The sequence below is a fragment of the Phyllosticta citribraziliensis genome (genome assembly GCF_038025025.1).
Source record: "Phyllosticta citribraziliensis strain CPC 17464 chromosome Unknown J3D65scaffold_8, whole genome shotgun sequence".
Taxonomy (NCBI): Eukaryota; Fungi; Ascomycota; class Dothideomycetes; order Botryosphaeriales; family Phyllostictaceae; genus Phyllosticta; species Phyllosticta citribraziliensis.
The window spans coordinates 1665502-1687770 of NW_027117345.1; the positions used below are offsets into that span (position 1 = coordinate 1665502).

A 22269-nucleotide genomic window follows, 5' to 3' on the forward strand; every position below is an offset into this window, starting at 1 on the left:
TTCCGCTCTCCCACCCCCGAAATCTCATCGACGTTTCTACTCATCATCTGAACGACTTTTAAACATCCATTCGTGCGCCCTCGCGCTGCCTACCGCATCTATGCTGTAACAACCGGGCCATGCTGCTTCCGTCTCGCATCAATCAGTACTTTTGGTCTGGCTGCCCGTTTCCTTGTGCCTAGAGGTGTGAAAACCCAAATGAACCACCCAACCGCGCTTTGCACACCAACCGCATCAACTGATTTGAATATTTTGGGGAATTGTTGGCTCTCACTGCCCGCAGCCCGCATCCCTTCCACTACGAATCACGCTGTCCCCCTTACCGGTCAATCCATAAGACCGTGGTATGCCTCCTTTGCTAGCATGTTAAAGAAAAATGAGGAGACTTGAGAAGTGGGATGGAAGAAGAACTTAAGGAAATCAAGAAAAGCGCTCCGGCGTCTCCCTCGCGAAAGACCAGCCGAATGGCAGGTTCAAGACATCTCAACGGGCTCTCGCCTTGGTGTTGGCATAGAGCAACTTGAATCCGTTCTTCAGACTGCGCATGTCCGGATACATGTTCCTCTGCAGCTCAAAGGCGTTGGGGATGATCTTGACAGGCCAAGCTTGAAATGGCGCGTCACGGCCGGCTTTGAAGCAGAGGTAAAAGTAGCCCGGAAACTGTGGGCAAAGGCAGAAGGCGTACATGCTGCGCTTGGGGTTGGCCTCGGTGTAAGTCGAAAGCCATGCTTCTGTTAGATACGTTAGCCTCAGTGTGCCATGTGCAAGATTTGAAATGCGGTCATCATCGCTTACCAGTCTGCGCCCTCGTGCCGTTGTTGTACTTCTCATCGCCCATCATCTCCTCCACCTTCTTCGCCATGGCTTTGACGTGGCCGACAATCAACTCGTCGAGATCCGAGTAGGTGAACTTGCCGCCAATCTTGAGAGTGCGGCCCAGAGAAAACTCATTCTCTTTGTCCAACTCCAGGACGTCAATGTGTTGATACACACCATCAGCCACCTTCCAGGTCACAGCCAAGTGATCCAGGCCCCTGCCTGATGGTCGGATCACCACATCACCACGACTGTGACTGCCCAAGAACTCTTCGGCCTGGGCGGCATTGAAAGGCCGGAACAGCGGGTGCTTGATGACGCGCTGGGCGCGGCCCGTCTTGCTCTCTTTATCTTTTGCCTCGGCGTCCCTGTCAGCCTGCTCTTGTTCAAAGTCCCACTCGCCTTGCTGCCGCTCAATGTGCCTCTCGAAGCCCGACTTGAGAGATTGCTCGTCGAGAGATATTGTCGCGCTGAAACCTTTGCGATTCAGGAAAAGGAGCTTCGCCTGGACGGTCTGGTTCGATTGGAACACCTGGCGTGGGTCCACACCGCGGTCGCCGCCAACGCTGCGGGGCAAGTTGTGCTCATCCGCTACTGCTTCGACACCACAATCCAGGCGCGCTTCGACGCGGTCGGGGAACACGCGACGAATCTTGACAGGAACAATCATACCCTCTGTCAGCGATTCCCGAGTCTCACCTGTCAACATGGTGAAGACTTCTTCCGAGTTGAGGTAACTGTACTTGTTACGCAGTTCCTCGTAGGGGACTTGCAACTCAGCGCGGATGGTCTCGAGGGTGGCGCGCTTCTTTTGGTTGAATTGTTGCTCCAGCTGTTCGGCATATTCTTCCAAAACGAGATCGTTGACCTTGTCTTGAGCCTCATCACGCACCAGGCGCTTGACCACCGCAGCAGGTCCGTTCTCGTCGACCTCGGCCTTGATGTCTTCCTCGTCCATTTCGAGCGCGTCGGCAGCCATCTTGCGGCCAAGCTCGTAGTCTTCGGGGTGCACACGAGTGCCGTCGAGATACTCGGATTCGGGATCGGTAGACTCGTGCGGGATGTACAGGAAGCTGGCGCAGTTTGTCCACACCTTGAAACCAACGGCCGGCATGATTTTCTTGTCTGGATCGCCGACCAGTTCATCTCGGCTGTTGACCACGCCTCCGTTGAGGTTGATGACCTTGAGAAGTTGCTGTGCCTTGCGGGGACCAAGGCCACATACGTGCGGCAGAAGGGTAGCCAGGTATGGATCTTGCAAGGCTTCGTTGATATCAACTCCCACAAGGTTGACAATATCGACCAGCGCCATTTCCAAGTACTTCAGCAGTTTCTCTTGAGACAGGAGATTCTGATTCGGGTCGAAGGAGATGGATATGATGTCTTTTCCAAGAGCGGCGTACTCCTTGAGTGGGCTCTGGATGTAATGCCCAAGGGCGACACAGTACTTGACAAGAGATGGTACTCCGGGGTGCTCTATATTCGACCTGTCGCTGGTGTGGTAGAGTCTGGCGACCTCATCATTCACAATGACGACCTCCAGCTTGTCGTTCTTTTCTTGACCGTCTTCATCTTCATAGTCGGCGCCGCGGAGATCATGATCGTCGACAATCTGTTGGAGGTCCTTGAACAGCTTGCGAGTCTCGGCGGAGAAACCCGAAACTGCGAGGACGTCGGGCCGGAATCCCCAAACCATTTTCTTGAAATCTTCAATCTCCTTGGCGTCGGCTATGTACTTCTCTTTGTTGCCTGGATGAAGGTCAATGTATTTGCCAGAATCTGTCATGAGACCTTCCTCGTTGACACACGCATAGCAAATCGCGTCTCTTCCAGGTATGCCGTTGCCATTCGAGAGCGCAATGACGCGTGGAATCGTGCCGAGGGCCATTCCCTTTGGCTTGTAAGGAGCCTGGTCCAGCTTCTCGGTGAATTTATCTCTGCAGGACTTGGCCAAGGAATTCTCGCACTCGTTGCGCAGAGACTCCTTGACTCCCTTGGAGATGATGCGGTCGAGTCGTGGCAGTGCAATGGACAAAATCTCGCGTCGCAGGTCATTCCAGGCTTGAGCTACATCACTGCGGTTGTCTGTGCAGAAAATGTCTTCGAAGTCCTTCCTGATACGGTCTTGGTCCTGCAAGCGGATCTTAACTTCGACCATGCCCTCATCCTCGGCTTTAAGCATGCGAAGGAAGAGTTCTGGTCTACGAGCCACGGCCGAGTAACCTTGGTTGCGGAGGTACTTGAATTCGTAGTAGGGATGGTCATCTGTGATTTTCCGCAATCCTTTCTCGGTGCGGTAAACGTCCAAAAGACCGTTCTCGTAGTAAAGTCGCCTCATGACGTGGCGCATTCGTGGACTCATGATTAGCTCCTCGGCGAAGGTCGTCTTGGCAGCACGAAGCACGTTCTTTCCAGTGTTGTACTCTTCGTCGATGAGGCTGTCGGCCATGTCCTCGGGCGCCTCCTGGGGGTCCTCTGTGTACACTCGATGGCCGTCCCTGTTGAGATTGTGCGCCAGGTCATCAGATGCAATGCCAACAGCGCGCACGAGGCTGTAGGCCTTGCTGGCACGCATCCTCTCCCATCGCGTAGAGCTGGCGCGAGCTTTCTTTTGAACGCCCGTCGACTCTGACTCGGCGATTTCTACGTCCTTAAGCTGGGCCGAGTATTGGAAATGCACATAGTCCTGGATATCCTGAATCTCCTCAATGGTCTCCGCCTTGTCGAGCAAAGTCTCCAACACCTCGTCCTTGATTGATGAAAAACTGCCCAGGTTGTCACGGGTCCGTTGCAAGGCCTCAACCTTTTCCATGTAGGCGCGGAATTTGAGATCGAGCTCGAATATTTCCCACAGATGAGCTTGGGTCAGGAGTCGCTGGGGTCCCGCATTTGCGTCGGCATCATCAGGATCTTGGTCCGTGCTGGAGTGGATGAGGTAGTCTTTCCTGTGGTTGAAGATGAAGGGAACCTCCAGGTCCTCGAGGTTCATGAATTCAAGCACTTTCCGAACCGCTTGCTGGAAGGGCTCGAGCAAGGAAGGGCTGAGCCGCGTCTTGGGCCAAAGCAGCTTCGATATCCAGACGTATTCCGTATTCAATCTTGTCGTCATGTCTTCCTCGGACAGCTCAAGCTCCTTGAAAGGCTTCCGGGCAATCTGGAAGCGCTCCGGGACGTCGTTGAAGCGAATAATGTCGTCCTCTTCCGTCATCATTTTCTCGGCAAGTTGCGCCGGCTCGAAGACGTCCTTGAGCTCCAGCGGCTTCTCGTCGCCACGGTCCTCCTCATCCATCTCTTCCTGAAGTTGCAGCGCCCAGTCGTATTCTGTGCCATCACCGAACGCGTTGCGGTAGTCCTCCATTTCAGCCTCATCCAAGCCAGCCTCGGGGAACCCAACGACGCCCGGCATTCGTTTGCCAGGCCTGGCCACCTCGCGGTCTTCCTCGTCCTGCAGACCTTCCTCGTCTTCGAACACGTCTTCTTCGATGAAGTCGGCAAACTCGTCGTTGATGCCGCCCCTAGGCTCGCGACGCGAAGGGCGCTCGTCGTATCCATCGCCGAGGTCGTCGTCTTCGTCGGAGAAAATTTCGTCTACGCCGCGGGGTGCCCTGGGGGAGCGTTCTTCTCGGTGGCCACGCTTGAGTCGCTTAAACTTGGACTGTTGGGGGGGTTAGAAGATGATCAAGCTACGAGTCGGGCTACACAGACCTGAGTGGGTTCCTCACGCGGAACCGTCTCGCCAATGAGGTCGAGATCTTCCTCGTCAAGGGCGGCTTCCTCCTCTTCGCGTTGCTCGCGCCTCCGCTTGCGCTTCTCGCGTCTTCGAGCCTTGCGGTCCTCCTCATCATCCTCATCCTCATCCACGATGAAGCCTTCGCGGACCTGCGACGTGTTAACAATTGGACCGTGGTGAGGCGCGCGTGCATGCACTTACGGCGCGGGCTGCCTCCTCGTCGTCATCGTCGTCTTCCTCCTCGCTGGAGTCATCGACGCCTGGAGCACGATTGCCATTGCGCTGCTTCTGCTCGCCGTTTTCCTCGTCGTAGTCGCCGTCGTCCGATTCACTGCCCAGCTCAGCAGCGACATCGAGCAGGGAGGCGGCCATGTTGGGGTGAGGATACGGCAACGGGGAAGGAAAGAGGGAAGAGTGGCGAGGGTAGAGCGCGTCTCGAGAGGCGGCAGGCTGAGAAGGAGGGTGAGGCGGTGGGCGAGAGGTGAGTGTTGAGGGCGCAGGGAGTCTTGATGTTTGGTAGCAATGGAACAGACTTGAGCTCGCGGGCCAAGGAAGATGGCGCTAACAGCGAGGGCGGTGACGGAGGCATCCGAAGAACGGCCGCGGTCGTCCGCGTTGGCAGTGGAGCGGAGAGGAGCGGAGCGGAGAGGAGCGGAGCGGAGAGCGGACATCACGTGAGAGTTCGTTAGCGGAGGGGGTCGGAGGAGGAGCGGAGGTGGAGGGCACGCATGGATGCATGTCAGACCACAGAGACGCCCGGAGATGCACGACTTGACCTCAACCAATCGAATCTTTGCTTGGCCGGCGCACAGCACAGCACAGCACACCCTCGCCCTCACCCTCACCCTCACCACCAGATCTGCTAACATGGAGACACAGCTCAAGTCCGTCTAATGAATGCTCGCGCTGATCGTGGGCGCGCTGGTTCCACGTGAAACTCGCGTCCGGGTGCGCTGGAGCCCAGGCGACCCGGGCTTCATGGTCGTCGGCCGTGATTGATGCGGATCACGCTCCTCTTCTCCGCAGCCACGAGAGTGAAACAAGACCCGCTGTCGCAGCCAGCCCGTCGTGGTTGGTGCATCATGACATTCAAACGTTGAAATAGCGACGCCTCTCCTCGCCGGCCTGGACGTTCTGAGGTGTACCCTTTGTCAACCTACCTGTACTAACCAACCCTGTCCGTCCTGCCAGGGCCTGCGTCATCCACGACTTGGTTTAGCCCAAGCCACCACGGCTTCTTTCGTCAACCACTAGTTGCTTCCAGCTGCTCTCTGCTGCTGCGCACAACTCCATCTCGCCCTCTCCTCCTCTCTGCTGACGCCAGGCCCTCGCAATCTTTGCTTCCCACCACCAGACCCACTCGCAACCCCCAAAGCGGCAATCCAATAGTCGTACCGCCGCACTGCACAACGGCCACCACCTCCTGTCGCCTGCACCCTGCCGATTGGCGCATCCCGCCGACTCCTCGCACCCCACGCCGAACCTGCTCATAACCGCCGCAACCACAGGCCCGTCCTGCGGCCGCCATCCAACCCACCTAACCTACCCTCTTACTCTCTTTCTCCCTTCCGACTCCGCTCGCTCGCCACTCCCGACCTATACGACGCCGCCGCAGTCCCCCGCGCGCATTTGCCCGACATGGCCGACCAGTTCAAGACAAGGACTATGAAGAGGAAGAACGTCAAGGGCCTGGCCCTGAATGCGCCTCAGCCCAGGACCATGCAGTCTGGCGCTGACGCTCAGATGCCTGGTTCCCGCAGAGACGACGACGACAGAGCCGCCGGCCAGCTCGAAATCGGCGTCGAATTCAGGCTGGACCTGCGAGCCGAAGATCTCATCGTGCTCAAGGAGCTCGGTCACGGCAACGGCGGCACCGTGAGCAAGGTGCAGCATGCCGCGACAAAGGCCATAATGGCGCGCAAGGTGCGTTTCTTGAGACGAGACGGTGGATGCCGCGCCCTTGGTTAATGCGCCCTCCAGATCATCCACGTCGAAGCCAAAAACGAGGTCCGGAAAAGAATTGTGCGTGAGCTACGCATCATGCACGATTGCGCCTGCCCCTACATCGTGTCCTTCTACGGCGCCTTCCAGAATGATTCCGGAGACGTCGTCATGTGCATGGAATACATGGACTGCGGGTACGCTTCGACGCTTGACTCGTCGGGACATGGTTCAAGGCTAACTTGGCACTAGCTCTCTCGACTCCATATCCAAAAACTTTGGCCCCGTCCGAGTCGATGTCCTCGGAAAGATTGCTGAAGCAGTCCTCGGCGGCTTGACCTACCTCTACAAACAACACCGCATCATGCATCGCGACATGAAACCCTCAAACATACTAGTCAACTCCAGGGGACAGATCAAGATTTGCGACTTTGGTGTGTCAAGCGAGTTGGAAGGCTCCGTGGCCGAGACGTTCGTCGGCACAGGCACCTACATGGCACCTGAGAGAATACAAGGTGCCAAGTACACGGTCAAGTCAGACGTGTGGAGCGTCGGTCTGACTTTGATGGAACTCGCGATTGGAAAGTTTCCTTTCAACAACAGCGACGCGGACGATGAGACCGGCGGACCGCAGGGCATTCTTGACCTGCTCCAACAAATTGTCCTGGAACCAGCCCCCAAGCTCCCCAAGAGCGACGCCTTCCCCACCATCTTGGAGGACATGATAGCGCGCTGCCTGATGAAAGACCCAGAGCAGCGCCCCACTCCCCAAGAGCTCTATGTGCGTACCTCTGTCCAAAGCTGGGTCGAGTGTTGCTAATCCGTCTTACCAGGAATCCGATGCCTTCATTCTTGCCGCAAAGCGCACCCCTGTCGACCTTGCCGCCTGGGCAGTGAGCATGATGGAACGCCAGAACCGCAAGTCACATCTGGCACCACGCCCGCATAGCGCCAAAACTCGCGAAATGCTTCGCTCCTCGCCAAACCACAGCCCGCCGTCTTCAGTCTCCGCAAACCAAAACGACCGCAACCACGGTACCTCCAGCTCTTCCGGCCAGACTCCACGCTCCGCAACCAGCCAAGAATCCTCTGGCGCACGGAACGGCGACAGGCTTGATCGTCCTTCCTACCCGACACGCGCCAGTAGTACAGGTCAACTGAGTGGAGGTCAGCCGATGCAATTGCCCATCCGCCCAGCACCACCGCCAACGACCCCACTGCCGCATCCACCTCGGGGAATCTAATCTCGGGGACAAGACAAACAAGACACGAGAGGGACCTTGTTGGTGGAAGTTCTCCACATGTGAGAACCATGTCTTGAAAGTGCAAGGTTTACACTTGAAACCATCATCCACATAGAGCATGTCAATGTGGACTACTTCAAGTGAATCAAACAAACCTTTTCATTAAGTTTCTTGGAAAAGATAGAGGGGGGACGATGATGATCCAAATCCAACACCCAAACAGGGAGTTTTTTGCTACCATTCAGACTTTTTCCAAACTGCGTTTGTGCGGGCACCGTTGTTATTTCTCCAGCTTTTTTGTCGTTGTTTTCTTGTGTGTGAAGTAGCAGCATGGCTGGGCGCTTGTTACTTTTCTTGACTTTTGTTCCTCCCATTCTTCCCGCATTTGGTCGGTCAAAGCCGTTGTGCGATTCTGGCGGTGGTGGTTGATTTGTTGGCTGATTTCATTTGGGAATGGCGCATTTGGGTGCGTGTGAGGAGGCTCCATGCGCGAGGAGGTGCTGACCGGCGCGTGGTCCCTTGTAGAGGAGAAGTTGATGCAGATCAAATGTAAAACATTGACAATGCGTGTGCTGTCACTGGGAGCATTCGTGAGCCGTTACAAGGTGAATATGCTTAGGGAGCATCTGTACATGTACCAAGGCAGTGGGCACCTAAGGAACATTCATAAACTCACCCCCGCGATGTGCAAGGAGCATTCATCAGCTAAGGTGGGTTAGCATTAGGAGCATTCTCACGTTTACTCCTTGGGCAGCAGCTAAGGAGCATTCATGGCCTATTTATTGCCTTTCAACTCAGGGAGCATTCAAACGCTATAACCGGTATAGCTGAGGAGCGTTCATACATGTACTCGTTGGACAGGAGGGTAAGGAGCATTTAAAAGATACGACTGGTACAGTCTAGGAGCATTCATGCGTTTACTCCCTATATAGAAGGATAGGGAGCGTTCATAAGCTGCAGTGAGTCGGCTTAGGGAGCATTTAAATGATACTACAGATACAGCCCAGGAGAATTCATACCCACCCCTAACTGCCTAACCCGCCATATGCATATACACATCCTACACATTCCTAGTAACCGAACCTATCTTCCGTAGCACGTATTTCAATCCATTAAGCAGCCTTAATCCTCACCAAACAGCGGAGTGTCATAGTGGTTAGAGCACATGCTGATGATAGTAGATCATAGAATTGCCCGATTGGGCAAGAACGTAGAACTGAAGTAAACCCTTTCATCCATTATAGACTATTTATCTAGTGATCCTCCGTTCGAACCCAAGCCGCCGCCGCCCCTGTACCTAGTCTAGTATGCTGGGTTGTCTTTCTGCTGCTCCTTAAGGTGAGTGAGCAGCTTATGCGGCGGATTTTCCAGCCTGCCGCCGACCTCGCGGACTACGTAGCCGCAATCAAGATTGAAGCCGGCCGGGTCTATGCGCACTATAGTTTGCCTATCAGTCTACACTCCTATGCAAATGCAGGGGAACTTTACCAGGGACGTAGTGGGTTGGGATGGTGCCAAACTCGCAGTCCAAGCCTCTGGCAACGCACCTGGCGCAGGGCCAGGAAAAGTGCGCATGGCAGCGCCGATGCGAGATTGCGCGTTCGCCACAGCGGACAATCTTGTTGCCCCTGGTAGTGGCCTCAAGCGCGGTGTACGCGCGGACGAAAGTGCCCATAGGCGGGGGAGGAAGGCCTTCGGTCGCCCAATGGGGGGGAGGGCCGTCAAGGGGCCGTTTACCCCAGCCTTTGATGTCCTTGACCTTTTGTGCATGTTCGGCCGTGATGGGCGCGAGCTGGGCGGGAGTCGAGGGTGGCGGCGGCGGCGGCGGAGCGGCGAGAGCAGGGTCAGGGGCTGCATGGCCCAGGGGAAGCTGGCCAACAGCTGGAGCTTGGTGGTGGTGGTGGTGCTGGTACGGCAGCTGCGGTGGCATGTTGTAAGGGTTGTCGGGACCCTGAGCGTTCTCGGCGGCGTGCAGCAGCTGGAAGTTTGCCATCGAATTCACTGTGATTCATGAGTTAGAAGATCCTACTGACAGAAGAGTAAACAAAGTACTGACCTGGCACCACTCCTGGCACCACTTGCTCCTGAGGAGCTTGCAGCTGCGCGTACTGCGCCTGCATGTGCTGCTGCTGCTGCTGCTCCGTGTTCTGGAGGCCGTCCTGGGGGCCATCCTGGAGCTCCTGGCGACCATTGTGATGATCGATGCTGCGTCAGAGACACCGCGCCCACTCGAGAGCGGCCCAGGAAAGGTTTTTCATCCCACGAAAGCGGTCCGGGAGCGGCGTGTTCTCCTCGTGCCTCTCCAGGTTGGTCTCGTACTCAGCAAAGAGCCTGCTGCATACTGGACACTCGCATTCTCCTGGCATGATGTGGCGATGATGAGGCTCAAATAGGTCGAGATGGGGTAGGGCGAAAGAATGGCAGGTGAGTGTTGAGGTGATGCGAAAGGTGGTGGGATGGACAGGCTCTGAGTGGGCAGTATGGAAAAACATTGACCACCAAACGAAGTAATTGCTGTCGCCCTCCAGGCGCAACGCCGGCGCCTGTTTTGACCCTAGCCTCGACAAGATAGGCCTCTTCTTCCATCAACACTGTATGGACCAACCTCGACATTGGACAGTAATTCCCACATGATGGAATTATCTGAGTTGCCTGCAGGTACGTGAGCTTTACCGCGAGCCACGTGGCGTTCGTATCAAGGAGAGAAAGCAAATACGATTCGAGACTGAAGATGACAGCAAGGAAACTTCCACCGGCTCCTGGGCCTTTCGTCGAAACGCAAACCACTCTGGGATATTGAGCACAGCTCATCCGGTGCAAAGCGCTATTGCGCCAAAACACTTCTTTCAGCGGATCTCTCTCCCCAAACAAAGAAATTGCGGCCCAGGCTCTTGAAACTTGTCGTAAGGTCATGAATCATTCATCCCTCATATGGGTATCGCATTACTGACAGCGCCACTTGTATCAGCAGGCGCGGCGAGCATCCTGTCCGGTGTTAACGAGTGCCCTTCGACGAGAATCGCACGGCTTACTTCTTGCCCGCGTCTGTGGCACAACATCCACAGAGGAGCGACGCTGGCCAACACACAACGGCCAGGCACACGGCGACGGCGAATCCAATCGTGGGGCCGACAACTTTACAATGGCAAGGGTTTTGGTTGCTGGCAAGGATTGATCAGGTCCACATTCCGCTGGAGGTCATTGAAGAGGCTGCATACGTTCCGCACTGGAAGCAGACAATCTGAAGAATTTGTTAGGCCCAGGACGTTTCAAAACAAGGCGCAAACGACTTACAGGAAGCGGGATACAATCCATATTTGCAAGAGGAAAGCTGAAGCTGGGCAGGAACGAGCACCGCGAGAGTGAATTCCAACGAAACGGGGCAACAAGAGAACGCGATCACCAACAGAAACACCAGCACAAGGTTGCTGGAAGAGAGAGGTAAGGCGTAGGTCGTGAGCTGATGTTGGAATTGAACGCCTACTGACGTCATGCCATGGTTTAACCGAACGCGCTAGCATATTGATAGGAAGCAGCTCCGAAATCCCCGACAGAGCAACACCACAGAAGCATCGCGTACTACTGCCAGCGGCACCTTCGGAGAGCCTCTTCTGCAATTGGAATACAGAGCAGACACTGGGAGCGACCCTTCTTTCAATGCCACCATGCCTTGGGAAAGGGATCACTTGGCAAAAACCACCCAAGCGAAACGCAACTCTTGCGGCGTGCTAGACTGAGGTGCTGGATAGGACAAGCGTGAATCCTACAGTCGTTGACACAGCAAAGTTTGAGACCATCGACTTGATTGGACTGGGACATCCTGGAGGCCAAACATCAACACCGGCAGAGAGCGCTTCGGGGTCGCCGTCGATCTTGGGAGCCGGACGCGGGACGGCTGGCAGTGATCGAGCCGGCGGATCAAACGGACGGGTGAGGACAGCGAACTCCCGAGCGCCTCCGCTACCTCCGTGGAGCACATGTGGTGGAGGAGACTGACGCTTGTTTTTATTTGGTCGGCACTTGAACCCCAGCAAACCAGTGACCACAGCGCGGGCCGTTTCCACTCCAGGCTCGATACGAGCGCAAGAGGCTTGGGGGACACCTCTACGGCCGCTCCTTATGGGAAAGCGGCAAAAAAGCGTGGCCGCGGCTCGATTACTCATATGCTGGACCTGCTCCTTTTCGGCATCGCCGACACACCCTGGATGTGACCATGACCATGTTTGTGGGCATTGTGTGGTCTTCTGCGCCGATGGCTCTGTGATTTCTCAACTCTCTCGGCCATTAAACCCTGCGAGAAACCCCGCGGGGGCAGAGTCCGGCATCAAAAACAAGAAGAAAAAATGAATCTTGTATCGCAGCCCGGGCATGGTAAACCACCCGGAAGCCTGGCAGTGAGACATCCTAGCCTCACTGTATGCTGGCATATAAATCTGGCGTGTCACAGATCCTTTGAAGCAATTTCGGAAGGCTTGTTCGAATCCAGTCGCAGTCATCTTTCTTTGAACCTCTGCCCCTGAGTGTTTTTCTAGAGTATTTGAAAGATTTACAGACATGGCCAACGACGATGAGAGGAATACGACGCCGGATAGTCCACATGTAAAGCAAGATCATGACCGGCTGTCTCTCGACGTTGAAAAGGCCAGTTTGAGCGTTGGGGAAGACAACAACAGCAACCCACCAACAGTGTCCTGGGATGGCCCCGATGACCCAGAAAATCCACGCAACTGGAGTCACTTGAAGCGTGCGGTGGTTACGGGTGTGATAGGCCTGGTGGCATTCATCGTGTAAGTGACGTGCCTATCCATCACTTTCGACATCCAAGTAATAAGCACATCCAGCTCCCTCGGGTCCTCTGCCTACACACCAGCAGTGTTCGAGATTAGAGAGAAGTTCAACGTATCCACAACCGCTGCTCTCCTCGGCCTTTCCCTCTACGTCGTCGGATTGGCCTTTGGGCCCATCATGGCGGCGCCAATCAGCGAGACGGCAGGACGCAACGTCGTCTACATCACCACCTTCCCCGTCTTCATGCTCTTCACCATGGGCGCCGGGTTCTCAGATTCGTTCGGATCGTTGCTGGTGTGCCGTTTCTTTGCAGGCTTCTTTGGCGGGCCGGTCATGGCCGTCGGCGCAGGGAGTGCTGCGGACATGTACGCGGATCGGTGGCAGATTGTTGGCACAGCGGCGTACATAACATGGCCTTTTTTGGGTCCGTCATTAGGGTACGCAGTGGCATCTCTCATCCCCGTCCAAGCCTTTCAAACACGACACTGACCATTCGAACAGGCCCATCGTCGGGGGCTTCGTCGCCGAGCACAAAGGCTGGCGCTGGACGCAATGGACCATCCTGTTCGGAGCCCTTCCAATCTACCTGATGACGCTCTGCATCCCCGAGACGTACGAGAAGACGCTCATGAAGCGCCGCGCCAAACAACGCGGCTTGCCTCCGCCCCGCAGAGAATATGAAGGCGCCGCCGCCCTCAAATTCTTAATCTCGGTCACGCTCATCCGGCCGATGCACATGCTCCTCGTCGAGCCGATTGTCACGTTCATCAGCTTCTACTGCGCCTTCTGCTTTGCCGTGCTCTTTGCCTTCTTCGAGGCGTACCCGCTCGTGTTTGGCGGCATCTACGGGTAAGTGACCGAAGACTCCATCGCCTTCGTTGTGTCGCCATCCAGACTGACCTTCAGCACAGCATGTCGCTCTCGCACGGCGGACTTCCCTTCCTCGGCATCGCAGTCGGCGTGCTCATCGCCGTCGTAACCGCGCTCTGGGTCGACGAGAAGTGGTACCAGCCGCAGCGGCGGGCAGCGCTGGCGGCGGGCAAGAAGCAAGCGGCGCCCGAGCACCGGCTGTACGTAGCCATGATGGGAAGCCTGGGGATGCCCGTGGGACTCTTTTGGTTTGGGTGGACGGCGCGCGCCGACGTGTCGTACTGGAGTCCCCTGCTGGCCGGCGTACCTTTCGCCTGGGGCACCATGGCCATCTTCATCGGCACCAGCAACTACATGGTCAACACGTACGGCCCGCTGACGTGCGCGAGCGTCTTTGCCGCCTTTGGCTTTGTGCGTTACGTACTGGGTGCTGCTTTCCCGCTGTTTACCATTCAGAGTACGTCTCGTTCTGTCCCATCACTTTTCTTTCTCTCCTTTTCCACCGCCTTGTCTGCGCATAATGCTAACCAAATAATCCCCACAGTGTACACAAACCTCGGTGTCGACTGGGCGTCGAGCCTCTTAGCCTTCATCTCGCTTGCGCTACTGCCAATCCCCTGGGTGCTGTTCAAGTGGGGCCCCAAGATCAGGTCCATGAGCCGCTACGACACAATTGCAGACTAGACTGCCCCCTGTCAGCTCGACCCATTCTTAGAAAGAAAAAAGAGCATCTGCTTTTCAGACGACAAGATTTTCTCTTATCGCTAGCCAGACCGATGACTTCAAATGTCAAGCAAGTATTCCTTGTCGGCTTCTCCGCTCGATCTTTTCCTCGGATTTCCGTGTTGGTATAGGCGTTTAATCTGTTTTAGTGGTCGAGAGGCACTTCGACCACGTGCGGACAAATTGTTTTCACATATACCCGGGACGTGGAATGTAATTCGGGCACTCCATGACATGCCGTCTAGCTAAGTGCAGATATAGATACCATACTAGAATCTAGATGTCTTGTTTTCCATGCGACTCAAGAAGAATTTGCAAAACGACAACCGGTCCATGTACGGAGGGTACCTGGATTGTCAGTCCTCGTCCAGCCAATGCTGAATACACGAATGCTCGCCGTCCCCCTCTCTGCGTCCTATGGAGACGCTCTAAACTACCGCCATCGGAGCGCATTAAGCCACCTTGTCCTGAAACCCCTCAGGCATACGAAACCTGCCTGCTCCTATACAGACAGAGCATTTCCCCTCTTTCACACTCAACATGTTCCATTGCTTTGATTGTGGTTGTGATTGATGTAAGCGAGGACTACCCTATCTTACCTGACTACCAAACGTGCGGTGCCTCTCGTTCATCCATCCATCCTATTTCAGTCAATTCATGCCGTCGTGAGACAAGATAGGGGGGCAAAACAACAGCCCAGCAAGGCCCAAAAGAAGAAGAAGAAGAAGAAGAAGAAGAAGAAGCAAAGCGAAAAAAGTCCAAGCGAATCCGTTCCAATCCAGTCCAGTCCAACGCAGTGCGTGCCGTTCCATGCAACCCCAGAACCGCCCATTCACCCATCCACCCACCCCCTATATCCAATCCCAAAACCCATTCAAGCCAGGATATTCCCACGTCAAATACACCAAAAAGCCCAAGAGAACCAGCTCAGAAAAGACTCAAAACCAATAACTCCCACCATGCTTGCTGATGACAAACTCGCAGCCGAGCGGCTTTCCGAATTGCTCCGCGCAGACCCTCTCGTGCTCTTGCAGCTCGGCAAGGATCCGCTCGCCGACAAGCGGCCCGTCCGTGTGCGTATCTTTGACGTGGATGATGATGACGCGGAGGCCTTTGAGCGGTGGCGGCGGAGGCGGCGCAGTCGATGCCGATGCCGCTGCCGCTGCGACTGTAGTTGTGGCGGCCGATGCCGTGAGGGTGGCGATAGTGCTGGTTGTCGGCGCGGGAGCATGTTCTGATGGCCCCAGCATGAAGGAAGCGCGGCGGCTGAGCGGATGTGGATGGGGGAGAGGGTGATGGTTGAGCGTGGGCTGGTGGGCTGCTGCTGCTGCTCCTGCTCCATCTAGAGTTACGGCGCCAGTGATTGGGGAAGCACTCGACATGCCGCCAGCGACGGAGATAGAGAGAGACGGGGTTGGAGGTTGTTGGTGTGTCACCGCCTGCTGTTGCGGGTGTAGACGAGGCGTATCTGGACCAGGAGTGCTCGTTGCGGAGGCAACGGGCGTGTCGAGGTAATCGCGCGCATACAAGCGCTCACCAGGAGATAGTAGCTGCGGCGTTGTGGATGTGGCAAAGGCCGCAGAGGTGTTGTTTGTTGTAGTTTCAACCGTGGTTGTCGAGGTGCGCGCAGATAGGGCGGCTGCAGTCAACTGGCTGGCTGCCACCGACTTCTGGCGCGAGCGGCTGCGGCGTCGGCTGTGCTCGTCCTCATTGCCAGACAAAAAGCCATTGGGTCCGCTACGCTTGCGTTTTCGACTTTGACGAAGTTCTTCGCGCTCGCGTTCAAGCTCTTTGCGCGCTTCCCTAACCATGTCCGCCAGGTATTGCAGCTCAGCGATCAAATGTCGCGGGGCAAGATGGCCAAACAGAACAGCATCTCCTTGCGCATCTGTATAGCTACACTCAATGAAGACGCCTGTGAGGATACCCGCAGCGATTTTGGGCGCCGCCTCCTGCCAAACATGGGCCGTGCGCGGAGACAAAGACAGCGTGTCTGGCTCGACATCGCCGAATATTAGTATCTCTCGCGCAGGCGTTGGACGGGAAGAGACGGCACTGTAAGGCGAACCCAACTCTGTGCGGATAAAGTAGGCAGAGCTGTCGATGATGCACTGCTGCACCCCGTCAATCTGCGGCATAGAGGTCGGCTGTTGTGCTGAGAACAAAGGGGTCCCAGGCTGCGACGGTTGCGAGATGGAAAGCGATCTGCCATCCGTCGCAGTCGCAGGATGTCCATGCGCGAGCGTATTCAGCCCAGTCTCTGACATTTGGGCGCTGCTTGCCCGGTGGATGTGTCCAGGTCCTCTCATACAGTTCCCGTGGCTGACTTTGAAGCCCTTGACGCCCAAGCCATCGCACACTTCAATGAAGCCTCTGCTGTGTCCATCTCCCAACGCAATGTTTCCACCCTCGGCAAGTCTTTGGAACGTGACAAATCCAACGCCGCCATCCTCATCTGTAAGGTTTGGCCATATGACGTCATTGAAAATATGAGTCTTGATCGAATTCACAGTGAAAGGCAACGCGGCGAGGCGCTTGGGTTTCGACGTATTGTGGAATGCGGCAGTATTGATGACGAAGCCAGACAGGTGGTCCAGATGGGGATGTGTTATGAGATATGTAGCCACATGCTCCCGAACGACATGCACCGCGTTTGCGCGTGCCGACACATTTGGAAATGGCAATCCAGCAAAGGGTCCAGCCTCGAGCGTAGTGATTGGAGGCGGAGGCGTCGCGGATCGCCATGAAGCCCCGTCCGAGCTGTTGTCTGTGGAGAGGTCCTGCGGCGAGGAGCCCGTGTTGGTAGGGCTGGGGGACTCGTCCGTTTCATCGAAATGGACCCTTGCCGTGACAGGACTGGTTTGATCGACGGTGGGAAAGTCATGCTCCAGTATTCGGGTAATGGCCGACAAATGGGTCCCTGCATCCACGGCTAATATCGAGTTCTTGGACCATTTCGATGCCGTAGCCCGTACCAGAAAGCCCGTCACACTGTCTTCGCTCGGACCGCCACCGGCTCCCTACATTTCGCCGTCAGCAGAGCCATCGTTTTCTCCCCTGTCAATCACTGTGCGGTGGGAAAGATGGGCAGAACCACCAGTCGAGGCGCATCTGGTAACAGTCTTGATAATCACTCAACCGCGTTGCAGCAAAGCTTGTCCCGCTATCCAACACTTACCAAACAAATCACCTGAATGGCTGCATCCTTTGGGGGGTGCTCCGCGTCTCCATCGGTTTTCTTCATGAAGTCGGCGAGGAGCCGGGGGTTCTACCAAGCGCAAGTCTTGTTCGTGCTAGTGTGGACCCCTTGTCTCGCGCGGATACCGTTGGTATGGCCAGCCCACAGCTTGGCTGGAGATGGAAGCGGGTTTGCCCGTCCGTCCGGATGCTTGGAATCTGGGCGGGCGGCTTTGACCTTTGCGCAAGCTCGAGGTGTCGAATGACGGGTCTCTAGTGTCGGTCTTTCAGGCGCTGAGGCTTTGGTACGTGGCCGTGGACAAAGACCAGTGGCATCCGACCCTTGGGTATGATCAGATGGGTGCACCGTATTCGAAGCAAGGCCTCAGACAGATTGGCAAATGCAGGCCAAAAGTTGAGGCGGGTAGCGGAGTGACTGCAGCGAGGACTGGCTAGATGGTCTTGGATCGAGGCAAGTGTCGGATGCGCCAAAAGACGTGGGCTGGCAGCGGATGTCTCAAAGGATATACCTTTGCGCCTATAATCTCTGCGATAGGCACCAGCTTATGGATAGCAGCAGGCGGTCCCTGTGGGCGCACGGGTTTTGGAATCGCTGGGATCGCGTCGTGGAATGCGTCGAGGCGGGCGACGTGGTGCGGGCCGGTCGACCTGGATCGTGTGGGGGTGCGTCAAAGAGTGCCGAGCATGGCTCTTTCCAACCCAAAGACGAGAGCGATGGCAAAGGAAAGGAAATTGGGAGGAGGGCGGGCCGTTGTGGTGCGGTAAGGCAAGGCGTAGAGTTGAGTAGACCTGACAGGCTCGACGGCGGCGCGCAGGCGCCCTGCGAGGACCTGAAGCCAAGCGGTTGGTGCCGGGACCAATGGATAAGCACGCGGGTGGTGGCAGGCGCGCGGGCGAGTGGAGGGGAGGGAACGGCCGCGGGATCAAAAGTATGGAGTTGGGCGAGCAGAGGAGTCGAGGAAGAGAGAGGAAGAGAGGGACAGAGGAACAGAGGGCGAGATGGGGAGAGGGGAGTCGGCGGCACAGCAGGTCGTGGCGCGTGTCGCGCTCCCAAGCTGTGTAAGTCCTCGTCCAGTCCAGTCGCAGTTTTGCGCGACTCGCGTCATAGCTGGCACTCCCCGGAATCTCGTCCACCTCCACTGCCGTGCACATCCCAGTCCCCGTCATGTGATTTCCTCCAGATCAGGTCCCGTCAGGTCCACCATCCCACCCACGATCAGATCACCGCAACCCCAGCAGACAGATCTCCTGTGCGTCATGCACTAATCCCAACTGCCGACCCCACGCCCCAACCAGCCCCCATCATCCAGGAACACGTTCACAGCAATACCAGGATGCTGCTTGCTTGTCAAGTTGGGGGAATCAATTTTTTGGTGCCCATTCGCTGCCTATCATAGAGCTACAGCACATCATGTCGTAAACCTTTGCTGAAAACAGCACTCGTCGTAAACCCATCCCGCCGTAAAACAAGCAATGCTGGAGAAGCCCTTCTATGCCCGCAGCAATGCAACGGTCCGACAGCCCTCGTCTCTACCGTCTTCAACTCGTCTACTTGAAGACCTTGCCGTCAGCCCACTCGTACGTCTTGCCGTTGACCTCGATGCCCTTGTCGCAGGCCCACTGGTCCTCGACGAACAAGCGGTCGGCGGCGCTCTTGGGGTCGAGCTTGGTGAAGCTGTAGCTCTCGTGGTCGGGAGCGACATCGAAGGCGGGGATAGCCTCCTGGCCGCGGACGAGGAAGGCACCCTTGATGATCGAGTCGTTGGTGACACCGTAGACGGAGAGCACACCAAAGAGGTACTTGCGGCTAGCCTCGAGACGGGCAAAGAGACCACCTGGAACCCTTGTCAGTCCGACTTTCCTCAAAACGTCACTGGCTGAACCTTACCAATCAGGTTGGAGCTCATGAAGGTCATGGTGAGCTCGTCGTTGTACTTGAAGTCAACAGCCCAGATAGAGTACTCCTCGTCAAGGTTGACGTTCTCCCAGAACCAGGGCATGGCACCCGCGCGAGTGTCAGTCTCGTTGGAGTACTTGCGCTTCCAGTCGTCAATGGCGAGGCTAGGGCGTCCGAGAGCCTCAAGGGGGTGCTTGGGCTTGGGAGCGGGCGCCGGCTCCTCGGCAGCAGCCTTGGGAGCCTCCTTCTTGGGAGCGGCCTCCTTCTTGGGGGCCTCCTTCTTGGGGGGAGCAACGTTCTTGAGGGCCTCGTTGGTGAGAATGGCCGGCTCAGAGACGGCGGTCCAGATGGGCTGGTTGACAACAGTCTGGAACCAGCGGGTGGTGGCAGGGTTCTCAGACCTCCACTTGGGGTCGAAGAAGAACTGGAAGCCGCGGCTGATCATGCTAGCGACGAAGATGTCGGCAAGAGTGAGCCTCTCGCTGACGAGGTACGTGTTGACCGTCAGGTGCTCCTCGAGGACCTTGATGGTCTTGAGGGCACCAGCCTGGGCCTCCTCGACGGCCTTCTTGTTGTAGGGAGCCCTGCCAATCAGGGGGAGGAACCAGCCAGCAAGCTTGGGGAGGACCTCAGAGTTGCCGAAGGACATCCAGCGAAGGATGGAGGCGTAGTCCTGCTTGGTCTTGCCAAGGAGAGTGGTCTTCTCATTCTGGGAGGTGACTGTGCGCACATTAGCAATTGCTCAGAGGCGACTGGCTCATGTGCGGGCTCTTGATAAAAAGTTTGGTGACAAAGGACATCAGAGTAAAATCTCTCAACAGTAATTTTCAGACAGGGATAACTGTTTTGATAGGTGTGCTCATCTTTGGGAAAGGGTCCATTTGGGTGCGGAGCGATTGGTAATGACATACCGTAGACAGCAATGGCAATGCACTCGGAGAGGTTGTAGCCATCGGCACCAACAAAGGTGGGGATCTTGCCGAGCTTGTTGACCTTGAGGTAGTCGGCAGAGACGCCCTCGGCGGGGTTGGTCTCGACAATCTCAATGTCGAGGCCGTTCTCCTTGGCAACAGCGATGATGGGCTGCGTGCGCGGCTGGCCCTGTCGAGGTTTTAGCAGACTGAGCGAGTAGAGTCATCGCGGGGCTGGTGTCGGCCCTGCAACAGAGCTCCACAACACGTACGTTGTAGCCGTAGAGCTTGCCGAAAGACATGGCTGCTGTGTTGATTGAAGCGACTGGTATTGAAGAGGTGGGGATTGCAAAAGCCGCTGTCGTTGATCTAGACAGGCAGAGAGTTGTGGAGGTGTGTTGTTAGCTCGAGGTGGTGTGGCAGGCAAAGTCGCTAGAAATTTGCGAGACAGAGGGGCTAGCGCGAAGCTAGTGTGGCCCGAGCGCCGAGCCTCAAGCAGCGCGCGAGAAATGTCCACTCGACAACCAGATCAATCGCTTCCCTTGTCCAACGCCAACTCTCACCGATGAAGGGCTCGACGCTCGTCACCGGCCTTCGAAGGGCCGCGGGCTCTCTGATTCAACCCATCGCACCGCGCATCAGCCCCGCGGCGCTGACGATACCCACCGCCAGACACTCGACCGCATCCTTCTCGACTTGCATCTCCCGTCGAGCCGAGTTCCTCGAGGATGACCAGAAAGTCAAGGCCGCTCCTGAAATCGACTTTGATGGCCAAGGCGACGAATTCCACAATGCCTTGATGAAGAGGGTGCGCGTCGTCCCAGCGTCACCCTCCTACTTCACCGGCAGACCGAGATTCACCGACGACTTTCTCGAGCTCCAAGCTCTCGTCCGCAAGTACGAAACATGGCCGCAGATTGATCCGCTTCTGGCGCCCAGAGTAGCCTGGAAGAGCTTGGACGAGTACCAATCGATGGGAACGCCCGAGAGCATTAGAATTTCGAGATGGCGCAGGCTTCAGCAGCTCCTGCAACGGCTCAACTACATCCACCCCACGGTCATGCCCGAGGAGGTCTCTCAAGTGTTGGAACGGTACAAGCGACCGATCAACCCCTATTCGCGAGAGCCCGCCCCGAAGATACTTGATGAGATGGGAAGAGGCAAGGGCGTTGGTCGCAGAAAGACTTGCTCGGCTGTCGCGTGGCTGGTTGAAGGTGATGGCGAAGTCATAATAAACAGCAAGCCGCTGCACGAGGCATTCCACCTGCTTCATGACCGCGAGAGCGCGCTGTGGGCGCTCAAGGCTACAAACCGTCTGAGCAACTACAACCTGTTTGCCATTGTGAGGGGGGGTGGCACAACAGGCTGGGCCGAGGCATTGACCGTGGCCGTGGCAAGAGCATTGTTGGTACACGAGCCAGGTTTGAAAACTGTTCTGAGAAGAGGTAGGCCTGACAACCCCGAACGCAACACGTCTTCACTTTGTTTTGTTCGGAGTCGAGGCACGCGCCTCGCTCTCGCATTTGATTGCATTTCACAAAGCCCTATGTTTGCCTCACTTCGCGACTTCGTACCTAGCTTTGTCAAGCTCGAAACAAGAAAGTTGTTGCTAGGGTCAATGGCTAACTTTTGGTGTCTCAAACAGCTGGATGCATCACGCGGGATCCCCGCCAGGTGGAGAGGAAGAAGCCCGGCCATACCAAGGCTCGCAAGATGCCCGCTTGGGTCAAGCGTTAAGAGGTGGGACAGTCGTTATGCCGGTTCACCAGTGTCAATTCCGCACACGGGGTTCGGATCAAAACCGTTTTCCATGGCAATCATGTCAATGTCAAGATTCCTTTTCAGCCAAATGGCGACAACCGAGCCGATCAAGACCGCTCCCCCTGCCGGCAGAGCGCCAATGTGCCGCGGTATTTGAGAGTTTGGAGCTTGGTCGCGAAAGAAGGAGAAAAACCAAACACATTGCAGAGCCATTGATTGTTTGCATCGAGTCAGTGCCATGTGTGGTGATGTGATAGCGGAACAGCTCGGGCCAGAGACAACTCACAAGGCGGAAGTCTATTTGCAACAGCCCTCGCTCGGGGTCCTGAACGCATGTTGGCCGACCCATGCAGCGTATATATTCGGATGAAGCGGTCTAGACCCGAAGGA

The 22269-nt window shown here is 56.3% G+C and overlaps 6 protein-coding genes across 6 annotated transcripts; 3 read left to right on the plus strand and 3 right to left on the minus strand.

The window, feature by feature from the left end:
* Nucleotides 1–255: 255 nt before the first annotated feature.
* Nucleotides 256–5009, minus strand: J3D65DRAFT_446388 (SH2 domain-containing protein). The gene is made up of 4 exons (XM_066796302.1): nucleotides 4748–5009; nucleotides 4522–4695; nucleotides 796–4471; nucleotides 256–731 (listed from the first exon to the last, which is right to left on the minus strand). The coding sequence occupies exons 1-4, from the start codon at nucleotides 4916–4918 to the stop codon at nucleotides 484–486; spliced, it is 4269 nt and encodes a 1422-aa protein (XP_066653988.1). The 5' UTR covers nucleotides 4919–5009; the 3' UTR covers nucleotides 256–483.
* A 1175-nt stretch (nucleotides 5010–6184) lies between these two features.
* J3D65DRAFT_555457 (dual specificity mitogen-activated protein kinase) lies at nucleotides 6185–7731 on the plus strand (the record flags this gene model as incomplete). The annotated part of the gene is made up of 4 exons (XM_066797228.1): nucleotides 6185–6469; nucleotides 6527–6684; nucleotides 6740–7268; nucleotides 7321–7731. 4 exons carry the CDS (start codon nucleotides 6185–6187, stop codon nucleotides 7729–7731), a joined length of 1383 nt encoding a protein of 460 aa, XP_066653989.1.
* Nucleotides 7732–9033: 1302 nt separating this feature from the next.
* On the minus strand, nucleotides 9034–10363 carry J3D65DRAFT_604663 (uncharacterized protein; the record flags this gene model as incomplete). The annotated part of the gene is made up of 5 exons (XM_066798289.1): nucleotides 9034–9158; nucleotides 9220–9732; nucleotides 9788–9936; nucleotides 9961–10274; nucleotides 10337–10363. The coding sequence occupies 5 exons, from the start codon at nucleotides 10361–10363 to the stop codon at nucleotides 9034–9036; spliced, it is 1128 nt and encodes a 375-aa protein (XP_066653990.1).
* A 1727-nt stretch (nucleotides 10364–12090) lies between these two features.
* On the plus strand, nucleotides 12091–14233 carry J3D65DRAFT_446515 (MFS multidrug transporter-like protein). The gene is made up of 5 exons (XM_066796303.1): nucleotides 12091–12518; nucleotides 12573–12956; nucleotides 13021–13368; nucleotides 13431–13846; nucleotides 13934–14233. Exons 1-5 carry the CDS (start codon nucleotides 12286–12288, stop codon nucleotides 14071–14073), a joined length of 1521 nt encoding a protein of 506 aa, XP_066653991.1. The 5' UTR covers nucleotides 12091–12285; the 3' UTR covers nucleotides 14074–14233.
* A 427-nt stretch (nucleotides 14234–14660) lies between these two features.
* J3D65DRAFT_574335 (uncharacterized protein) lies at nucleotides 14661–20623 on the minus strand. The gene is made up of 6 exons (XM_066797652.1): nucleotides 20391–20623; nucleotides 20119–20308; nucleotides 19199–19927; nucleotides 18871–19145; nucleotides 15781–17132; nucleotides 14661–15486 (listed from the first exon to the last, which is right to left on the minus strand). The coding sequence occupies exons 1-6, from the start codon at nucleotides 20418–20420 to the stop codon at nucleotides 15051–15053; spliced, it is 3012 nt and encodes a 1003-aa protein (XP_066653992.1). The 5' UTR covers nucleotides 20421–20623; the 3' UTR covers nucleotides 14661–15050.
* Nucleotides 20624–20683: 60 nt separating this feature from the next.
* Nucleotides 20684–21855, plus strand: J3D65DRAFT_669361 (mitochondrial 37S ribosomal protein uS9m; the record flags this gene model as incomplete). Its single annotated transcript, XM_066803190.1, has 2 exons — nucleotides 20684–21563; nucleotides 21764–21855. The coding sequence occupies 2 exons, from the start codon at nucleotides 20684–20686 to the stop codon at nucleotides 21853–21855; spliced, it is 972 nt and encodes a 323-aa protein (XP_066653993.1).
* Nucleotides 21856–22269: the final 414 nt, after the last annotated feature.